This window comes from Cibotium barometz, chromosome 61 (assembly GCF_041138505.1).
Source record: "Cibotium barometz isolate CiBa-2024 chromosome 61, ASM4113850v1, whole genome shotgun sequence".
Lineage (NCBI taxonomy): Eukaryota > Viridiplantae > Streptophyta > Polypodiopsida > Cyatheales > Cibotiaceae > Cibotium > Cibotium barometz.
The window spans coordinates 13,798,949-13,820,874 of NC_141106.1; the positions used below are offsets into that span (position 1 = coordinate 13,798,949).

At 45.0% G+C, this 21,926-nt stretch overlaps 2 protein-coding genes across 2 annotated transcripts in view; one reads left to right on the plus strand and one right to left on the minus strand.

Moving 5' to 3' along the window:
- LOC147604578 (E3 ubiquitin-protein ligase At1g12760-like) overlaps nt 1-20,543 on the minus strand; it is a 56,161-nt gene extending 35,618 nt beyond the window's left edge. Inside the window, exon 1 of the mRNA XM_086794486.1 lies at nt 19,311-20,543. Coding sequence (XP_086650612.1) covers nt 19,311-19,888 — 578 coding nt within the window. The 5' untranslated portion in view covers nt 19,889-20,543. The remainder of the gene's footprint in view (nt 1-19,310) is intronic.
- Nucleotides 11,682-14,462, plus strand: LOC147604579 (uncharacterized). Its single transcript, XM_086794726.1, has one exon. It carries the CDS (start codon nt 11,682-11,684, stop codon nt 14,460-14,462), a length of 2,781 nt encoding a protein of 926 aa, XP_086650852.1.
- Nucleotides 20,544-21,926: the final 1,383 nt, after the last annotated feature.

The following is a 21,926-nucleotide window of genomic DNA, read 5'->3' on the forward strand; positions in this document are numbered from 1 at the left end:
GCGTTTGACTTGGTACCCTTTTGCTTCGGGCACTCGTTACGCATGTGTCCTTTTTCTTCGCAGATAAAACAACGTCCTTCCTTCTTGAGCTTCAAAGCCCTAAGGAGTCGTTTCTTCTTGGCTGGTGTCAAACTTGAATTCTTCGAAGGTTGGTCCGAAGACTTGCCTTCTGTCGTGTTAGCCATAGGTGCGGAGAACTTTCTTTTATGCTTGTTCCCCTGCTCGGTAACAGGTTTCGACTTGAAAGAGACCATCGTATCGTCATAGATACGCGCTGAATGAATGGCCTCGTCCAATGTTTTACATTTGTTATTTTTAACCTGTAATCGGTACGAGTCTGGTAAACCAGCTATGAAAAACCCCAAAAGAGTAGTGGGATCCATCTTTGTAGCTTTCATCTGCAAGTCACGAAACTTCTGGAGGTAGACCTCATAAGTGAGGTGCTGGGAGGTCATGGTCAAAGCTGAAAACCGGGCAACAACATCATAGTCATCCTCTTTCTTGAGGAATTCTTTCTTGAAGATATCTTCAAATTGTGCCCAAGTCGTTGGCTTAGGGTTCAGTTCCTTCCACCAAAGCAAAGCTTTGCCGGACAGGAAACCTGCTGCTAACTGTGTCTTCTTTCCATCATCATATGGATGAAACTGAAAGTGAACTTGCCACTTGTGTAGCCACGTGTCCACGATCTCCTTGGTTCGCTGCTTTTGCTCGCCCCCGAACGGTTCCGGAGTAATATTGGGGCCTAAAGCTGAAGCCAAGGTATCCATACCCGAGAAAGTAGAGAGGATAGTGGTCAATAGAGCGATGGAGTTCTGCAAAGCTTGCATCTCGGCTGCGATTTGTGCCTGACGTTCCGTCGAAGAAGCTTTGAGAGCTACTTTGAACTCTTGGAAATCTGATTTTGACACAAAATTGTCAAAAAGATCGGCATCAGTTCTTTCCGTAGCCGGCAAGCCTTCGCGTTCCACGAGGGGCTCCAACTCTGATTCTTGGGTCGACATCGTGAAGAGGGTACGTGGAGAGAAAATTCGATCTTTGCACAATGAAAGTGCGAGCGAACTCGAGAGCTTGAGAGCTTGAAAACTTGAGAACTTGAGAGATGTGTGGCAAGAAGCCCACTAGAGGGGTTTATAAAGGTTTCCCAAAAGCCAAAAATTTGCAAAAGCTAGGCTTAGCTTTTGCTTTAGCTTTTGTGTTTTTTTTTTCGTGAATAAATATATATATATATATATATATTCTCTTTTCTTAAAAAAGAAAAAACACCTTGGAAACCTTAGAGAGGAGAGAACTTTTAAACCTTTTTTTTTTTTAAAAATTAAACTCCCAAAAAAAAACGAAAGCACTAAAAAAAACGTAATGCTTTACTTGCGTTTTTTTTTTTTCGCTTCCCTCTTGGATTAGCCTAACGGTGGACTGCCGGCGCCATCTTTTGCTCTCGGCAGATGCTGACGTCAGCTGTGGTGCAGCCGTCGCCTGTACCTTCGCTCGAGCGCCTACGTGTGAATCTGCGCCAGTCGGATGTGTTACCTGCGGCGCTGGGCCGCCTACAGGGCCTGGCTGGGCGCCTGGGCTAGCCTGGGCTAGCCTGGGCGCCGGCCGTACTGGGCCTGGGCTGGCTACGCAAGCCTGGCCTAGGCACCAGCTCGCCTGGCCTAGCCTAGGCGCCTACGTGGCTTGGCTGCCTGGCCGCCTGGCTTGGCAGGCCTTGGCCACCCTCAGCCGACAGTAGCCCCTCGCCAGCAACAACCCGCTAGCGCATCGTTCACCCAACGCTCTCTCTCTCTTGCGCCAAAAAAGCATCGTGCTTTTCGTTCCTTTTTTCTGTTTTCTCTCCCTGCAAGTTATGCGACTGCACAACAAACTTTCTCTTCCTTGCAAAAGCAATCAACCCTTTTACACTACCATCTCCCATCAACATGGGGTTCTTTGATGAAGAAAAAACACATACCAAATCTGAAAACTGCAGTATGCACAGAAAAAACGTGTGTGCACATGTGTGTGCATGCTCATATGTTTGTTCATGTGCATGTATTTTTGGTCTTTCTCTTACCTTGTTGCAGGTGTAGCAGTTTCTCTCTCTCTCAAGGCTACTTGTGGGTCAGCCCTGCAAGTACAACCAATCAGCAGCTGACATGGCACTGCCACGTGGCACAGGTGGCTGGCTGCACACACATGGCACACCTGGCTGCAAGCGATGACACGTGCTGACGTGTGGCACACCTGGCTGCAAGCGATGACATGCAGCTGACACGTGGTGGCTGACTGCACAGGCAAGACTACAGGTGACGTGGCCGCTGACGCGAAAGCGCCGGGCAGCAGCTAAACGCGATGGAGAGAAAAAGCGTCGGGCAGTCCATAACGCACAAGAGAAAAAAGCAGTGGGATTTTCGAAAAACGCTAAGCGCCATGTGTATTTTTTTTAATTTAAAAAAGGAAGGGAAAAAGCTATTCGAAGAATCTTTTGGAAAAGCACTTGTAATAATTTTTTTTTAAGGGGGAAAAGCTATGCTTTTCACCCCTTAAAAAAGCTATGCTTTTCATCCCCAATCTTGTATAAAAAGAGGGCCAAGGCTCTCTTGTATCCCACAACACAAACTGGGTGAAAATTTCAAGGAGATCTCCTCCACATGAAGCAAGGAGGCATCTTCTCGAGAATTGTACAAGGGCTACGCCGACTTCGAGTGATAAATAAATACCTGCCGGGACGCCACGCTTTGGGGCCAATTGGTATTTTGTGTAGGAGCACTCTAGCTCCACTTATTCTTTTTCTTCTTCCTCCAAGTTTATTATTCCAGTTCGTAAAGAGTTTTAAGTGTGATTAAGTGTGCTCACAGCCCGTCAAGTTTCTGAAGGCCGGTTTCACAGGGTGCCCAATGAAAAGATGCACGGGAGAAGAGAGCTTGAGCTCTTGCAGGCACACACACACTCACAAAACCCTAAAAGAGAGCACACAAGGTGAGAGGCTGAAAATCTTCTTCTTCTTCACACAACACTCAACAACCATATACAAAGATAAGCGTACACCAAATATGAAAAGGTACTCAACCAAATACATACTAGGGTTCTCTATAGTGTAAACCCAACTAAATGAGCTGGCGCTATAACTATGCCAGTCTCTAGGATGGCTGTCACACAGCCTGTGATCCCACTGGCCGCATATCACCCATGATCTCACCAACCATGCCAATGGTGTAAGTGTGGAGCCTATCCCCCAGGCGGGTCATCAGTGTCCACCGCCTCACTAGATGAGCTCGATATCTCAACACTCCCCCTCGAGCTCAACTCCATCTCATGTACACCAAGTGAAGCCCTGAATTTGCGGAGCTTCTCTGTACCCAATGCTTTGGTGAAGATGTCAGCGACCTGATCCTGTGTGCTGACATAAACAAGGTCAACGTCTCCTGCCAAAACCTTCTCTCTAACAAAATGGTAGTGGACCTCTATATGCTTCGTGCGAGCATGAAAAACTGGGTTCCTGGTCAACTGTATACTGCTAATGTTGTCACAGAAAATGGCAACTTGTCTATCCACTGATAGACCCAAATCTGCAAGTAGCTTTCTCAACCAAGCTGCCTCACATGCTGCCATAGCAGCACCTCTATACTCGGCCTCTGTACTGGATAGAGCAATCGTAGGCTGCTTCTTGCTGCTCCAAGTCACAGCAGCACTCCCCAAAGAAAACATGAAGCCACTAGTAGATCTTCTATCTGAGATACTACCAGCCCAATCAGCATCTGTGTACCCACATACACATATCTCTGTCCCAATTTCATAAAATAGTCCACAATGCAAAGTAGACCTCACATACCTCAGTATGCATCTCAATGCATCCAAATGCAGCTTCCGAGGAACCTACATAAACTGACTCACCAACCCAACAGCATAGCTCAAATCTAGCCTGGTGATCGTCATGTAGATCAAGCTTCCTACTATGCGCCTATACATAGTAGGATCCTCCAAAATCTCTCCTGAATCTGCACTCAACTTGCCATTCTGATCCAATGGCACTGAGATAGGCTTACAGCCTGTCATACCATACTTGGACAACATGTCCAAGCCATACTGTCTCTGCAGTAATCCAATACCATGTGGTGACCTAATCACCTCAATGCCCAAGGAAGTGCGTGACTATTGCATAAAGACTCGAGTAACAAATATGTCACAGATGATAGAGAATGCTATGACAGCAAATGCGTTACTCACTGGAGTCTCATCTGGATTTAAAGGCAGTAAGAACTCAAGCAAGAAATCTGATAAGTCAGGGCATGCTTCGCGTGATGCAAAAGAGTCTACAGAGAAGCGGTATAAGAAGTTGCCAATGCCCAAGAGAACTCCTGAGGAGAGACAGGCTTTGATGGATGCTCGGAAATGTTTTTACTATACAGAGGAAGGACATATGTCTTTTAATTGTCCCAAGAGAAAGTCCCAAAAGGACTCTGACACCAAAGGAGAACCCAAGTCAAAGAAACCAAAACCTTCTGCAGGGTTAGTTCCTAATCTTGTTGGGGAACAGCCAGGTGGTGAAGAGACTGAGTTGTGCAGGGCATGGGGCAAAGTGAGAGATCAAAATGCCTTGATATTCTTTGACACAGGTGCTAGAGCCAACTTTATTTCACCGGATTTGGCTGGCCGATTGGGATTCGTGCAGAGGAGATGGGGCCTTTATATGAGGCTAACATGGATTGTCCTGGGTATGCAGAACCCGTCACTCCTGTTATTGGGAAGCTTAGGCTTCATTTGCAGGGTTATGTGGACAGCGAAGAGTTTTTCATCATGCCACTTGATGGATGTGATGTTTTGTTGGGAATGCCATGGTGCCACAGAGTACATGCGGTGGTGGATACATACAATAGGAAGATCACTTTGACTCATAGAGGGAAAGAACATGTTTTGGATGTAAAGCTAAAAGGGGAATCTGTTCCTATTGTATCAGCTTTGGCAATTTCATCAGTAATGAAAAAGCATCTTTCCGCGTACTTGATTTATGTAAAGGATGCAAAAGATGATGAGTCTAAGTCTAATCTGTCTACGTTAGATAAGGACAGGACTGATTTCTTATGAGAGTTCCAAGATTGTTTTTCCGAGTCATTGCCAAGGGAACTTCCTCCGGAAAGGCCAGAAGATCATGCCATTGATCTAATTCCTGGTAGTACTCCACCAAATAGACCACCGTACCGTGTTAGTGCAGCCCAACAAGAAGAAATTATGAGTCAGGTACAGGAGCTCTTGAGTAAAGGGTTGATACAGCCTAGCTCATCACCCTTTTGCTCACCTGTACTCTTAGTGCAAAAGAAGGATGGTTCTTGGCGCATGTGTATTGATTACAGGGCGCTGAACAAGAATACCATCAAGAATCGATTCCCCATTCCGAGGATCGATGACATTTTGGACCGCTTATAGGGCTCCACAGTCTTTAGTCGGATTGACTTGAAAAGTGGGTACCATCAGATACGTATTAGACCCCAGGATGTGCATAAGACAGCATTTCGAACTACTTTTGGGTTGTATGAGTTCTTGGTTATGCCCTTTGGTTTGACAAATGCACCTGCCACATTTAACAGAATGATGGACAGGATTTTCCGGCCTCATAGAGCGTTTGTGGACACATTCTTTGATGATATGATTGTGCATTCACAAACTGAGGAGGAGCATAGAAGGCATTTGGCCATTGTGTTTGCAAAACTCCGGAACCATAGGCTGGTTATTAATGCCAAGAATAGTGAGTTCTTCTTGCAAGAGATACACTTCTTGGGGCATATTGTGTCTAAGCATGGAATCCGTATGGATCCATCGAAGGTGGAAGCAATTCTTAATTGGCCAGATTTGAGGACCGTACATGATGTACGCAGCTTTTTGGAATTGTGTTCCTATTATAGGCGGTACATACGGTATTTTGCTGAAATTGCTTCGCCCCTTCATGCCTTAACAAAGAAGGCAACTCCGTTTAGATGGGCTGATCAGGAAATTACAGCCTTTAAAAAGCTTAAAGAAAAGCTTACTTCGGATCCAGTATTGGTATTACCGGACCTTCGAAAGGCTTTTGTTGTCCAATGTGATGCATGTGGAAACAGCATTGGGGCAGTTCTCATGCAGGAAGGACATGTGATAGCCTATGAGAGTCGAATATTGCAGGATGCTGAGAAGCATTTACAGGTTTATGAGAAAGAGATGTTGGCTGTAATTCATGCTCTTTCTACATGGAAACACTATTTGCTTGGGGCTGATTTCACTGTGCAGACAGATCATCAGACCTTGCGTTATTTCCTCACGCAAACTAAGCTTTCAGAGAAGCATATGCGATGGGCAAACTTTTTGTCTATGTTCCACTTCCAGATTGTGCATGTGGAAGGCAAAAAGAATGTTGTGGCCGATGCTTTGTCACGCAAGCCACAGGTCTCAGCAGTTTCACTTGCTTATCATCATGAGCTTGATGAAATGAAAGAGCAGTATGCCCATGATGAGGACTTTGAAAGGTTGTATGATCAGATGTCCGAGGGTCAGCGGCATGAGCACTATACTCTCAGAGATGGGTTTTTGTTGATGCATGGTAAATTGTGTGTTACCAGGCAATTGCGCCTCAAGGTTATGATTGAAAGTCATGCCCCACCGTATGCAAGTCATAGAGGAATTGATGCCACTGTAAAAGCAGTGGAGACTTTCTTTTATTGGCCAACCTTGAGAAGAGATGTTGATGCTTTTGTTAGGCAATGCATCGTATGTCAGAAGGTAAAGTTTGACCGTCAAAAGACACCAGGGTTACTTCAGCCTTTACCTATTCCAGATAGACCATGGGAGAGCATTGCCATGGATTTTATATTTGATCTTCCACGTACACAAACGGGGAATGATGGCACTTGGACTATCATATGCAGGTTCAGTAAGCAGGCTCATTTTATTCCCGTGCGTAAGACGATCAAAGTTGATCATATGGTGAAGTTGTTCATGGCGAACATCTTCAAGTATCATGGCTTGCCTATGTCTATTACTAGTGACCGTGATCCGCAGATGAGGAGTTTATTCTGGAGAGGGTTGTTTACAACATGGGTACAACTCTCAAATTTTCATCTTCATTTCATCCACAAACAGATGGTCAATCGGAAGAGGCTAACTCTACAGTGTTAGATCTTCTCAAGTGTTATGTGTCAGAGCACAAGCAACAATGGGAAAAGTATCTTCCTTTGGTGGAGTTTGCATATAATAACACCGTCCATACCTCGACGGGCAAGGCGCCTTTTGAGATTGTGGAAGAAGGGAAGAAGGTACCACCTATTTTGCATACAAAGGATAAGATCTTTGAGGCTCATCAGTATGTGGAGAATATGGATGAAGCTTATCGGAGAGTTAAGTTGGCACTCTAGAAAACTCAGCAAAAGCAAAAGAAAGCAGCAGACCGTCACAGACGTGCTTTAGAGTTTGCATTGGGTGATTGGGTTCTTTTGCGATTCGAAAAGGCTAGGCTCAAGAAGATGAAGGGTAAAGAGCGCTTATTCCCTAAGTTGAGCATGCGCTATTATGGGCCTTTTCAGGTATTGGAAAAGATTGGTGAGGTGGCCTATCGCTTGAAGCTACCAGATCACTGGCAGATTCACAATGCATTTCACGTGAGTCTCCTTAGACCTTTCCATGGGGATGTGCCTGAGGATGTATCAGATGAGGCTCAGCCGGAAGTTGAGGAACTTGATGAGGTTCTTATTCCAGAGCAGATACTGGCACATAAGGAAAGAAAGGTACGAGGTAAAGTTTCCTGTCGCTATCTTGTGAAGTTCAACTATTCACCGATGGATGCGAAGTGGATGGAGGAAGGTGACTTAACAGATTCACCTCAGGTTTTGCAGCTTTATCTCGATGCCTTTGAGTTGGAGCCGACTCTTGTTATGGCTCATTCAGGTTCAGCAGAGCATGGGTCTAGAGCATTGCCTAATGCTCAAAAGGGGGGGTAGCACCTCCACTCCCTTGATACAAACAGGCTCAGATGACATCTAGAGGTCGCTTGGTGCAGTTTTTGTCTCACCCGAAGGTACTGATGGCTAACAGTACATCTGTTTATGGGACTTCTATGATATGTGTGTACTAGTCACATTGGATGTTGTGGTTGTGTATGGTTCACAGTGGTATACAACTTGGACTACTACTACACCATTGGTTTGCAGTGAATGTTGTTACATGTGCATGGCTTAGAGAGATTGGGACGCTGATCTTGCCATATTGTATATTTCACTTTGGATATTTTGCTATATCACCAGATTGCAATCGAGGACGCTTGCCATTTTTCAAGAGGGGGATATGTCATGACCCTGTGAAAATGGAACAGCACAAGTGTGGGCATGGTGGTTGCTGAGCAAAATAAATATTAAATGATTCATATTTGGGGTGCCCGGACAAAGGGAATGATGTGTGGACATCTTCAGGTGTGAAGGGGGACCAAGAACATTAATGTTTTTAATGTTCTAACCATGGGTGGCCCCTAGGCCTAAGTGGCCCTTAGGAACTTTAATAAACATTAAAGTAAGGGCCTTAGGATATTTTTGGAGAGAGGAAACTCCACTTTTGATACACGCCTCCCTCATCTCTCTCTCTCTCTTGCTTTTGGGGAAGCGTGCAAGTTACATGCGAGGAGAAGGAAAACGTTGTGGACTGGCTGCTGGTGTTTGATTGTGTACAGAACTGCCCGTACAGACATGCCGTACAGTACTGGCCGTACAGACCTAAAGACTGCAGGCCGTACAGAGCAGGTGACGGCTGTGGTTGCAGGCGGCCCTGGCGACCAGAGTGCAGACGGCAGGCTGGTTTCCGTACAGACCCTAGCCGTACAGTCCACGTGGCTGCTATACGTCTGCAAGTACAGGTTCAGGCGGCTGCTGTGCAGGTGCTGACCTGTACGGTACAGGCGGTTGCGGACCTGTACGGACAGGTACAGGCGACAAGGAAACCTCTGTCCAGCTAGTACAGTCGGGTACTGTGCAGACCCGTACAGCTGGTACAGGCGGAGGTGCATCATACAGGCAGCAGCTACAGCTACAGGCGTAGAGACTGTACGGACAGGTACATTAGGGTTTTACTGACCTGTACGGACAGGTACAACCGGCTTCTGTACTGTTCAGTCCTGAACAGATTGCAGGCGGTGCATTTCCAACTGCAGGCGCTGCTTTATCAGAGCATAAATTGGTGCATCAGCCATAAATTGGTGAACAGATTGCAGGCGGTGCATTTCCAACTGCACGCGCTGCTTTATCAGAGCATAAATTGGTGCATCAGCCAGGTGGTTACAGGGAGGAAAGTACAGACAGTCTTTCTCAAGTACAGACTCGTACAATCAGTCCCACGGGTGCAGAACCACGCATTGAATTGGTAAGCTCTAAACTTGTCCATCTTTCTTTCTTTCCACTGGCTTATGTCTGCTGCAGAGTTGTGTTATCTGGCCCCTTGTGAGAGGAGGGGTATGGCAGTTTGAAAGGGTGGAAACAAAGATTGGACAGTGGATGTATGTTTGTACTGAGTTGTGGAACCATGTTCATGGAATATGCCAGATGTGTGCTCAAGGCTGCCCTGCTGAATTGTCTTGGTTGATCAGAGGGAAGCACAGTGTGTTGCTTTTGTGGGACACAGATCTGTGTGAATCCTCTGTGCTAAGAGGTCTTGAGGGCTGCCAGATCACACACAATGTCTGCACAACCAATCTGTCTTCCTGAAGTTCCTAAAACAGAGTTATGCACAGAATCGATGACTTACCCGTTGTGCTCGAAATCGCCTGCTTTCTGAAAAACAGAGGTCCTAACGCGCCCGAAACGCGTTTTCGGCCCGAAAATTATTGTCCGATAAGACGGAAGAGTTGCCCTGTCACGATTGTGACTTAGTTCATTATACAGTCTCCTTATGATTACAGATACTGAAGTGACATGATTACAGAGGACCCCTACACTTGGATGGTCACGACTATTCACTCTAGAGACATGCCTCTTCATCAAGAGCCACACTCCTTCGACGACTGGTCACACCCCTTCGCTCTAGGGTTGCAACTCTTCATCCAATGGTTGCAGCTATTCGTCCAAAGGATGTGTCTCTTCGCCTAGAGTCATGACTATTGGTCATGGGATGTGTCTTTTCATTCGTGTCTCTTGAACTCCTATATAAGGAGCCTGTTGTATCACAATTTAAATCAATCAAACATCTGTGTTCAAGTCTACTTTCAGTTTCAGTCTTAAATACACAGATAGTGGATGAAATACTAAGTAATAATAGTAATCCTCACAGTGGTATCAGAGCAAAATTTTTTCCCGGGCCTACGGTTGTGAGCCTCTCACCCTCTCCGCTCTACTCCCCTACCCGGCGTTGTATGGAAGCAGAAGAAAGATGGAACCTGCATCTACGAGTATGAGGTAACCTAAACCTTCTTTCTCAATTCACATATAGAAGACAGATGCACAGATGTGTGTGTGGCGTACCCGGTGAGTATGCAGTGATCTCCTGCTGGTAGCCCTTCGTGAGCCCTTCATCGGGTTGTGCCCTTTCGTGCATGGGTTCGCACCCCTTCACACGAACGATGGCACCAAGAGATGGCACCTCTTCGCATGGCACCCCTTCGCTGCTGAATTTGGAAGCCCCCCCTCTCTTCGCCTTGTTTGCTGCCAGCGTGCCTCTTGATTGCTAAGAGTGGCTGCCGGTTGTGAGCCTTCGTAATACTGCCGGTGGCCCACTGTTCGAAGAGGCGCACCCTTCCAGTCGGCGAAGCGTCAACTTTTCAAAAAAAACGAAACGTTAACCAACAAGCCTTATGATTTAAGGCTTATACACTTAAGCTCTTTTTTTTAATACACGTGGCTTCCACCAGCCACGTGAGCAGTCGGGCACCAGCACCCAACGGCCGCCAGCGCAAGGACACCCGCCGCCGCCAACCAGCGCAAGGACACCCAGCCGCCGACCAACACATTTTTAAAAAATAAAAAAATATAGAGGAGCGAATGGGGCCAGCGCAACGACTTCATCCGCCGGCCAGCCTGTTCGTTTCACTCGCACGCCGTTCGAGAGAAGGTGCGCTCCTCTCCCACTCTGCCACGCCAGGGACTTCTATCCACTGTGGCACGCATTTCCATTCTCAACCAGGTGTCCAATGGAACCCAACAACAATCAGCCCGTGCCTTACATCTCGTACATAGACGAGGTCCCGGAGGCCATATTGCCCGAAAATCCTCGCGAGACACCCACACCGGAGCCCGCCCCATTACCCGAACCTGTTGCAGAACCTGTTCCGGCTCCAGTTCATGTACCAGGTCCCCTGGACTTTTTATTATACGTCAGTCACCGCCACGCCACTCAGTTCCAGGCGTGGGTGATCTGGCATATTTACTTGACGTGTCCAGCACACCATCTTGCTCATTACGAGTTTATTTTGGGACGGTACCCACATCTTGCATATTTCCTGGACGAGTGCCGTGTGGATGCAGTGAACCGGATCATCTCGCTCCAGCCCTTGGTTCGAGTATACAGCGAGCTCATTGTGCCCGATTACACTCCCTTAACCCCTGCAGAGACACCTCCTCTCGACAAGGTGGAAGACTTCGAGCCTTCGGAGTTAGGCTCCGATTTCTTAGCAGAATTGGGAGACGATTCACTGTCACTCTCTCCTCCAGCGGTACCACATATTTCACCGGCTTCTCCGCGCTACTCCCTCTAGCAGATCCAACATGCCATCTATCTCAAAGAAAGAGGGCCAGCAACAAGACGAGCAAATGCAAGCCATTACATTATTACGCGAGCAGATGGAGACACTTCAGCAGACTTTTTCGACAAGTCTCTCTACCATCAGCAGACGGCTCGACCAATTGCAGCGGCCCCATCCAGCGCGCACACCAGCCAGTGATCCACACCCATCTTCTTCAGAGACTTCGGTAGCAAAAAATGAAGATGAACCAGATCCAACTGCCGAGGTAAACAATGCAGAACTCCAACTTCTTTATAAAATATTAACTGCTGCACAAAAAAAGAAACTCGATGTCAAACTGCCTGCCCCTTATAATGGTCGCCGCGACAAGCGCGTGCTTGACCAATGGATATTCAAAATGGAGGTATATTTGACCAATACCGATTTGGTCGAAAGCAAGAAGGTTGCTTTAGCCAGTTCCCTACTCAAGGATACAGCACTTCTATGGTGGCAACGACGTGTTGCAGATGGTAAACACACTCCTACTTGGGATAAATTCCGGCGCGCCCTCCGCAAGGCCTTTGAACCTGCCAGTGCGGACTACCATGCCTGGTCTGCTCTCCGCTGCCTGAGGCAAACAGGATCCTCAGCCGCATATATCACAGAGTTCCAACGTTTAACTCTGGAAATTGAGAGCCTCAGCCCCGCTGACAAGCTACACAGCTTCATCGATGGGCTTGAACCCCACTTACAGGAAGATGTGCAGAAGTTTAACCCTCTCACCATAGATGCTGCTATTGCCTACGTAGAGCGCCTTGGAGATTTACGACGACAACCCAGGACATCCTTCTTTGGCAATCGGTCCTCAAACAGTGCTCGTTTCTCCCAGCCCAATCGCAGAGGAAATTTATCTCAACCTGCGTCTCAATATTCCCAATCCTCTGGTCAGCAATCTACTCGGCAACAGTCCTTTCGGCCTAGATTTTCAGGTCAGGCAGCAGCCTCACAAACAGGATCCTCTTCCAACAACAACAATCGGAATCGAGGACGCAACTGGCACGATCGCCGACCCAACAATCGCCGCAATTTTCGCCGCGATACCTCAGCAGGTCAGCAAGCCTCTACATCGGCACCTTCAACCTCTCAGGCCAACCCTTCAGGTCTTTGCACAATTTGCAATGGACCACACAGGTGGTATGAGTGCCCAAAGCGTAATTCTCGCCAGAATTCCAACATGGAATGTTTTCCAGAAGGTGAACATGGACATCATCATCCTTCTACGTCAGAAAAAGGCAAGCAGGTGGTTCATGCAGTGCGAGTTTCTAAAGTTGTCAGTGCTTTAATGCTGAATGCCCACAACCATACTTCAGTGCCTGTTAACCTTTCCAATCAAGTTTTGAGCTTATTGGGATTTATTGGCCAGCATCCTATCAATGTTCTAGTTGATAGTGGATGCTCGACTAATTTTGTGGGAACTACTCTCGTCAACAAGTTGCGATTACCTACTCAGCAGAGTGCGGAAGTTTTCCAAGTGGAACTTGCAGATGGTTCTTTCTTGCATTGCAGCAAACGGATTCAACAGTTGCATTTTCAGATTCAGGACTATCAGGATCAGCTGAATTTCTCTATTATGCCTTTGTCACACTATGACATGATCCTTGGACAGTCTTGGTTATATGAGTATGATCCTTTGATCAGCTTTCGAGATCATTCCATTCGACTTTATCATAATCATCAAGAAATGGAATTACGAGGTCTGTTTAATTCTAAGCCGATTACTGTGGTTTCTGCTATGCAAGTCAAACGCTTAGTGCGTAAACGCGACAGCACTTCTGCCTTAGTTATGTTGCGAGAAGCAGAAGATAATACAGTTGACCAATCGGAATCCTCGCCATCAGATATTTCTTATTTACAACAGCCCTTCTTTCAACCTTATAAGGATTTATTTCCTGACGAGCTGCCAACGACATTGCCTCCTCGACGTTCTGTAGATCATATGATTGATCTAATTCCTGGACAACCACCGCCAGTTCGAGCTCCTTATCGAGTTTCTTATTCAGAATCTCAAGAAATTCAGAGACAATTGGCAGAGTTGTTAGATAAAGGTCATATACGTCCAAGCAAAAGTCCTTTTGGTGCTCCAGTTTTATTGGTCAAGAAGAAGGATGAATCTATGCGACTTTGCATTGATTATCGTGCCCTTAATAAGCAGACAATCAAGAATAAGTTTCCCTTGCCTCGCATCGATGAGCTCTTTGATCAGTTGCTTGGTGCAAAGGTATTTTCGAAAATTGATCTGAAGTCAGGCTATCATCAAATCAGGATTCGAATTGGAGATGAGTATAAGACAGCTTTCAGAACAAAGTATGGACATTATGAATTTTTGGTCATTCCTTTTGGGTTAACCAATGCCCCAGCTACTTTCATGACTTTGATGAATGACATCTTTGGTCCTTACTTGGATAAGTTTGTCATCGTTTATCTGGATGACATTTTGGTCTTCAGTAAGACTTTAGCAGATCACAAGCAGCATTTGCAGATTGTCTTCGACGTACTCCGTACGAATGTCTTGTACATCAACAAGAAGAAGAGTCAGTTTTTCAAAGATCATGTGGAATATCTTGGACATATCATCTCTGGACATGGTATTGCAGTTAATCCTAAGAAGATAAAGGTCATTGTTGATTGGCCTTTGCCACTTACAATTTCAGACGTGCGATCTTTCTTGGGATTAGCAAATTTTTACCACACCAAGGTTCACAAGTTCTCAGATATTGCTGCTCCTTTGACCGACTCTCATTTAATCACAAGGGTTTTATTTTAAATGGGAGGGAATGTCACGATTGTGACTTAGTTCATTATACAGTCTCCTTATGATTACAGATACTGAAGTGACATGATTACAGAGGACCCCTACACTTGGATGGTCACGACTATTCACTCTAGAGACATGCCTCTTCATCAAGAGCCACACTCCTTCGACGACTGGTCACACCCCTTCGCTCTAGGGTTGCAACTCTTCATCCAATGGTTGCAGCTATTCGTCCAAAGGATGTGTCTCTTCGCCTAGAGTCATGACTATTGGTCATGGGATGTGAAGTCTACTTTCAGTTTCAGTCTTAAATACACAGATAGTGGATGAAATACTAAGTAATAATAGTAATCCTCACATGCCCTATAGCTTTACTCCCGCGAAGAAAGCTCCTCAATCAGAGATCGTTTGCCGCTGCCTCCCGTAGAGCTCCCGACAAGAGTGTAGTCGCCAACACAAATAGGGAAGAGTAGTTGAAGCTCTTACCCTCGTACCGCTTCCTGTGCTTCTCTTGCTTGCAGCTCAGCCCTTAGCATGAACCAGGCTTTGATTCCGTGAAAAGATGCACGGAAGAAGAGAGCTTAAGCTCTTGCAAGCACACACACTCTCACAAAACTCTAAAAGAGCACACACAAGGTGAGAGGCTGAAAATCTTCTTCTTCACACAACACTCAACAACCATATACAAAGATAAGAGTACACCAAATATGAAAAGGTACTCAACCAAATACATACTAGGGTTCTCTATAGTGTGAACCCAACTAAATGAGCTGGCGCTATAACTATGGCAGTCTCTAGGATGGCCGTCACACAACCTGTCATCCCACTGGCCGCATATCACCCATGATCTCACCAACCATGCCAGTGGTGTAAGTGTGGGGCCTATCTCCTAGGCGGATCATCAGTGTCCACCGCCTCACTAGATGAGCTCAATATCTCAACACCGAAGACCCCTCATGCTCTTGATAACTATGTGCTACTGCTGCTAGTAAAGATGGTGATGATACTAATGATGATGACCATGCTGATGTTGTGACTGCTGAGGATAACAATGATGATGAAGATACTTCTGATGCTACTTGACTGCTAACTGATCAGGGATTAAGTATGTTCATGTTGAAGATTAGCCATGGCACGGGCCTACATGTGACATAAATATTGTGTCTTGCTACCAAATTTTTCCCTAATTTTTTCAATTTCGTTGACATTTCTCTCGATTTCACTAATGTCACCCAATTTCCCTAATTTCTTCAATGTCACTCAATTTCCCTAATTTTTCCAATGTTTCCCAATTCCCCCAATTTGTTCTAATTCCTCCAAAGCCTCTCCATTTTCCCAAATCACCCCAATTTTCTAAATTCTCCCAATATTCTCAAATTTTCCCAATTCTTCCAATCTCCCCAATTTCCCCTAAGTCTTGTCAATTTCCCATAATTTTTCCCAATTCCACCTTGGCAACGAGCAACTAGAGAAGTCGACAATGATGGTTTTCTCTAGGCGCACACGCATCAAAACAGTCTTTTATATATATGAGCTTTGCTTTTACATTTTCTTTCCCACACTTTTACTTCACTTGCTTTCCCCCAAATTATCAAGCTAAGGCTCAAGCCTTAATGTGTGTGTAATGTCCAAGGACCTCACGCACTCAAAATTATAATGAGTGTGAATGCTTTCTCTCATGAGGGGGCCAATTAATAAAACTTCTGGCCTTAAGTACTAAACATGTCCCAATGATGTGAACACAAAGAATAACATGTTTTAAGCATGTTTTCCACACCACGGGTCTTCCTATCAGTCCCATGACCTATAAGGCCATGCCCTCCATAATCCAAGGCCTGTGTCTTGTTCTCGGACGTCGTCAAGGTGTCCAAGGTGTGCCCAGAACCCATATCTGGATAGCCTCCCATTCCCAAAGCATGTCCAAAAGTTTGGCCAATTAATAAAAAGCCCGACCTTAAGTAAAAAACATGTCCACCATTTATAAATAATGATGTGAACGCACAAATTAGCCTATTTTAAGCCAATTTCCACACAAAGGGTCTTCCTATCAGTGACCTATAGGCCGCATGTCCGCCATAATCCAAGGCTTATGTCCTACTCTTGGACGCCCCCATCAAGGTGTCTAGTGTGCCTAGAACCCATATCTAGATAACCTCACATTCCCAAAGCTTGTCCAAATGTCCATAAATCTAGTACATCTGTAAAATACGGATAAACGTATGTGAATCTGGTAAATCTTGATCATTAGGGTTGAGTCCGGTCATGCCCGTGGCACAAGTCATATGTAACCCTCTTTGCAAGAGTAATGTTATACACGCCCTACATGACACTTATTAGACCTATGGTTGGGTGTCTAGGACAGCAAAGTCCAATGTCAAGTCCAAGTCCCGGGTAAATGAGGCATGCCATGTGTGAAATTGTCCTTTATTACTAGCAATGTCATTTAGGGGCCATGGTGGCTGTGGACAGCCCATGGACACCCATGAGTCAAGCACCAAAAAGGGGCAATAGGTATTGTCCAGTCAAGTGAGATCTGAGGTGACCTAAAAGCAGGAGCCTGTCTCTAGAGAGGCATAAGGTGCCATGTGGAAGTGTGCCCTTGGCACACCTTTTCATGGGGGTGCTTGTTGCCAATCCTAACCATCCAGGTACTCTATATATAGGGGCTTTGGGGGCTGAGATCTCCATCAAGCCATAACTCTGCTGTACGTTTCGCATCTTCAGCCCTGTGGTGGGCGGCCTAGAGGAGAAAATGCAAGCAAGCAAAGAGCAGCCAGGTCAGTAGTCATCTTAACGCACCATCCAAGCAGTCCACAACGCAGCCCAAACAGGCGCAATCAGTAGCAGCACAGCCCGAGCATATGCCTCTAGTCATTACCGCACATCTTCCCAAATGAATCTAAACTTACGAATAATTTTAAAAGAAGAAGAGAATCACTAAAACAAACAAATCAAATATAGGAAAGCTTAATATAGAACACCCAAGAAGAAATAATAATAAAAATATAACTACATCACACACCCCCACATACACACACACAAATTCTTTATTGAACCACAACAAAAGAATTTCTAACAACCAAGCTAAACAAATTTTGAATGACTAATTAGCAACGACAAAACAAACTTTAAATGACTAATTCACTAAAACAAAACAAGCAAAGACAAGAATACAAAAAGTGCAAACTTTACCTCAAAGATTGTCCAATCATGAAGTATAAGGTTATCAACTCCATCATGCATAGCATGGACTTGGTGCTACGACATCCCTACTCACATCATTAGTGCCTAAGAGTAGGTGCAGGTTTACATATAATGAAGTATAGATCATCAACTCCATCATGCGTAGCATGGACTTAGTGCTACGACATCCCTACTCACATCATTAGTGCCTAAGAGTAGACACAATTTAATATACAGAGGCCAACAAGCTAAGTTTCTATCACTACTCCAGAGGTGAAGGGCAAACTCTGTCATGATGAAGGCTAGCACTTACAACTAGACTAGCAAAACAATCACTTCCCTATTAAAGCAATGATTAAGCAAGACTAGAAGCAATGATAAATAACAACTAAGAGCTAAAATGATCTAAACATAAAGAAGATACACCTATTAGATGGGGGGCCTTGAGGGGGTGGATTGGGACCCAATCTAGTGTTCATGTGTACTTCTCTCAACCCTAAAACTCAGCATTCAGTTTTAAGAAGTGTTCTTTGCATTGTCATCTTATGTTGAAACGCTTCCCCAGTAGGTGTGTTACGCACAGCTCCTGTCAAGCTACACAGGAGGAAATCTCACGTGCATCCTGCCGTGGACATTAATGGACATTAGTGTACAGGAAAGGTGCAAGCTCTATGGCTAGACACCTGGCCCCCTTTGTGAGCCCTTGTCTAGGAACATGTAAGCTAGTGTGCCGCCACAGGAAGGTGTCAGGGTCAGATGTGCACGTCCCCCAGATGCCAGTCATGCTTGTCCCCTACACACTGATGTAACCCTCTTGAATGATGAATTGGGTAGTGAGTGGACACATGTATTGCCCTTGGGTGCATGGATCTTGTGTGAGTCTAGAAGGCTCTCTTGGATCCTATAAATTGTGATATACTTTGCCTCTTGGATCACCCAATGAGATTGATTATGAGTGCCTTGCCTTGATCAACGTGCTACTGTTAAGCTTATCTTAATCGAATTTTGGACTTTCATCCACCATAGATTAGTAGAATGTTTACAATTTTGAAACCGCAATCTCCCTGCCGGAAATCGTGAATTCTAGCCACTCTGCTATTAACTTGGGCAGAGTTGCTAAACTCCAATATACAGCAAGTCTCTTTTGCTAGTTTTTGAAAAAAGAGAATATTTTTCTGCTAGTCTCCCAATCCTACTTAACCTACCTGTAATTTTCCCAAAGCCCCTGCTAGTCACTCAATCTCTACAGAACCTACCCATGGTTTGCTCAAAGCCCCTGCTAGTCGCTTAATCCTACAGAACCTACCTATGACTTGCTCAAAGCCATCTGCGAGCATGCATGACCCATTGAGAAATATCCTTGTACATAAACAACTTTGAGCTTTATATACCTTCTTATATGAAAAAATCCTCGAAGTTATATACCTTATTTACAACATATACATAGGTTTTTACACGTTAAAAACCTATCACCCATTTTGTATACACCATTTGTCCAAGACCCAAACACCCTTATTGTGCACTCCGTCTTACATACTCTTTAGATAACTGAAAAGTCACTTGCTATGTCTGCATTACATGAGTGAAAACCCTTTGGGATGTATATGTGTCTGCTGAAGAGCTAAAGAAGGCAAAAAACAAATGCCAACGAAGGGTTAAAGTGAAGCGTTGTTGCACCTTATATGTGACATAATGGCTTCATCGAAGGTCTGATCAGCATCTCTGTCCACTTGAGATCTCTCAGAGTAAGAGAAATTGGCCTCATTGGATGAGAGTTGGGGGGTTTCAGAGCCGTAACGCCTGCTGCCACGGGCGCGGCGCCGTTGGTACTCAACCCAGACACATGTCATGTGGATGCAGCATTGGGCAGCATAGCCCACAATCCATATCCTGAGGGGATTACTGGGTCTCTCCTCTCTGCTCATGATGAGCACAACAATGGCCACTGTGATGAAGGCAAGGTTCCATATGAGGTCCAAGATGACCACTGGCCTTGAGTAAGCCCAATCACTCTGCCTTTCTTCGAGCTGTTCTGCTGCTGTCTCTCTTACAAGCACAGAGGGTTCTCTCATTAGTCTGCGGCTACTTCTTACTCTCAGCAGGCGAAAAACCCTAGATAGCCTTCCCCTCCTTGCAGACAGTCTCCCTGCTGCTTCAGAGCCATTGGTAAGATCTCCTGAGCTCGCTAACAGAGGAGAAGAGTCCATTGATGCATCAGAATTAGAAACAATCTGCTGTTCCTCAGTGTTTGCCATGGCTGGCTTACAGGTCGCTAATATTTCCCAATTCGTCCCCAAACGGTGAGATAATTTCACCAAAACTTCGCTAATCTCCCTTTCTCTGTACTAATGTTACCAAAATCTTTGTTAATCCGACCCAATCAGCAAGCTAATCTGGCCCCAACTTCGCTGATTTTCCTGTCTTTAAATTAGCCTGCCCTGATTTGTGTGCCGATCTGCCCCAGATCGCCACCTCAACTTCGCTAATCTGCCTGTCTTTGCGCTAACCTGCCCCAAATTGTGTGCTTATCTGCCCCACCAGGCCAGTTAACCTTGCCAATTTACCCCAGATTGTGGACTGATTAGACCCGAGTTGTAGGCTAACCTGCCCCAAATTTGTGTTAATGTGCGCCAAAATGTTTCCCAATTCTTCGCAGTGAGCTCTAGCCGCATTTCTGCTGCTAATCTGGCCCCATGTCTGCACTAATCCGGTCCAAAGTGTGTGCTAATCTGCTCTTACAACGTAATCTGAGGAAGGGGAAGAAGACGGGAGAAATGATACCCTTGTAGGGTTTATTATAAGAAACGACAGCAGATAAGCTATATTGAAAGACCAAACCTTTGAAAGACTTTTATTTTAGCTTTTATTTCAGTTCCTATCTAATGTGACTATGGTGTAAGGTGATTGCATTTTTAAAACGAGACTCTCACCTAAGGTTGTCACATTAATGTCTTCTCATAAATAGGTAGAAAAAGGTGGTCTCTTGTGTTGCTGCCCCAGTCAAGAGTTTTTATCTCATTGCTAACCCAAGCTGCCCCATTCATGTGGGTAGCTTCTGAGTGGTGGAAATCGATGCCTTGTTTCACAAACCATCACTTACCAAGTAGGATCAAATAAGCCCATCTAAAAGCTATGCACATCTCTTATGTCTAATGCCTGATGTGATGTAGATCCACATTTTTTGTTCTAGTTTTCAATCATATATTCTCATTCCTCTCGAAAAAAAAGCCCTTCCCTCTTGCATTCACAACATCTCTATCTCTATATTATCTTAAGGAAGAGTTTCACAAAGCTGCCACGTGGCAAGAATTTGGAGGTTCAGGAAGAGGAGGAGGAGGTTTGAGGAGGGTTTGGATAGAATTTGATTTTGGAAGCCTCAAAAGATGTGCGAAGCACGGGTTCCCAACTAGTAAGAGAAATGCCCCACACATGGACTTGGAGACTTAAGACTTCACTTTTTGCATTCAAGTCCCTCCATAATAAAATGTTGCAAGTCGCAAAGGCCCAAGTTTATCACTTAGAACTATATCCCATGCGAACTTCAGAACTATTTTTAGTAAGACAGTACTCCAAGATGATGCGTCCCTTGCGTACATACTTAAGCTAACTAGAAAGAGGCCCTTAAATTCCAGAGTAAGTGTTAAACCCGAGACTACTTCCCTGACTTGAAGGGTAACCTCCTCTCATTGCTCTTCTTGCCAATTCGAAAAAAATATGCTGAGGATTCCTCCAATCATTTTTTGGAATACTTCTAGCTATCCCCAAAGTTCTCTTTCTTAGTCATCATGTAACATCTACTTAAAGCCTACTTATATTTACTTGCATCCATGCAAGTAAATATAGCTATCCCCAAAGTTCTCTTTCTTAATCATCATGTACCATCTACTTAAAGCCTACTTATATTTACTTGCATCCATGCAAAGTTTAGTTTACGTGGGACACAACTCTTACCTCCTTTCTTAGGTGACAGCCCCTCATGTAAGTCCCTTAAGTAGTAGAGGGGCATTTTTCTAAGCGTAATTTCCTTATTAGCAATTCACTTTTCATAACTAGACCTACCCTATTAATAGGTGCTAGTAGATTGGAGTGTGTGTGTGTGTGTGTTTTGGGAGGAGGGAGTAAAGTAAACTTGGTTTACGAGTAAGCTTTTGAGCAACTTAAACTCTTGGGTGGCATAGTATGAGAATGTAAGATTACACAATATAATTTATGGATAATATGAGAATGTAACATTACAAGGTATAATTTATGGATATAAGATAAGAATATATGATATACTGATATACAACTTAC

Coding starts and splice junctions, on each gene's coding strand:
- LOC147604579 (XM_086794726.1), top strand. CDS start 11,682: ATGCCATCTATCTCAAAGAAAGAGGGCCAGCAACAAGACGAGCAAATG.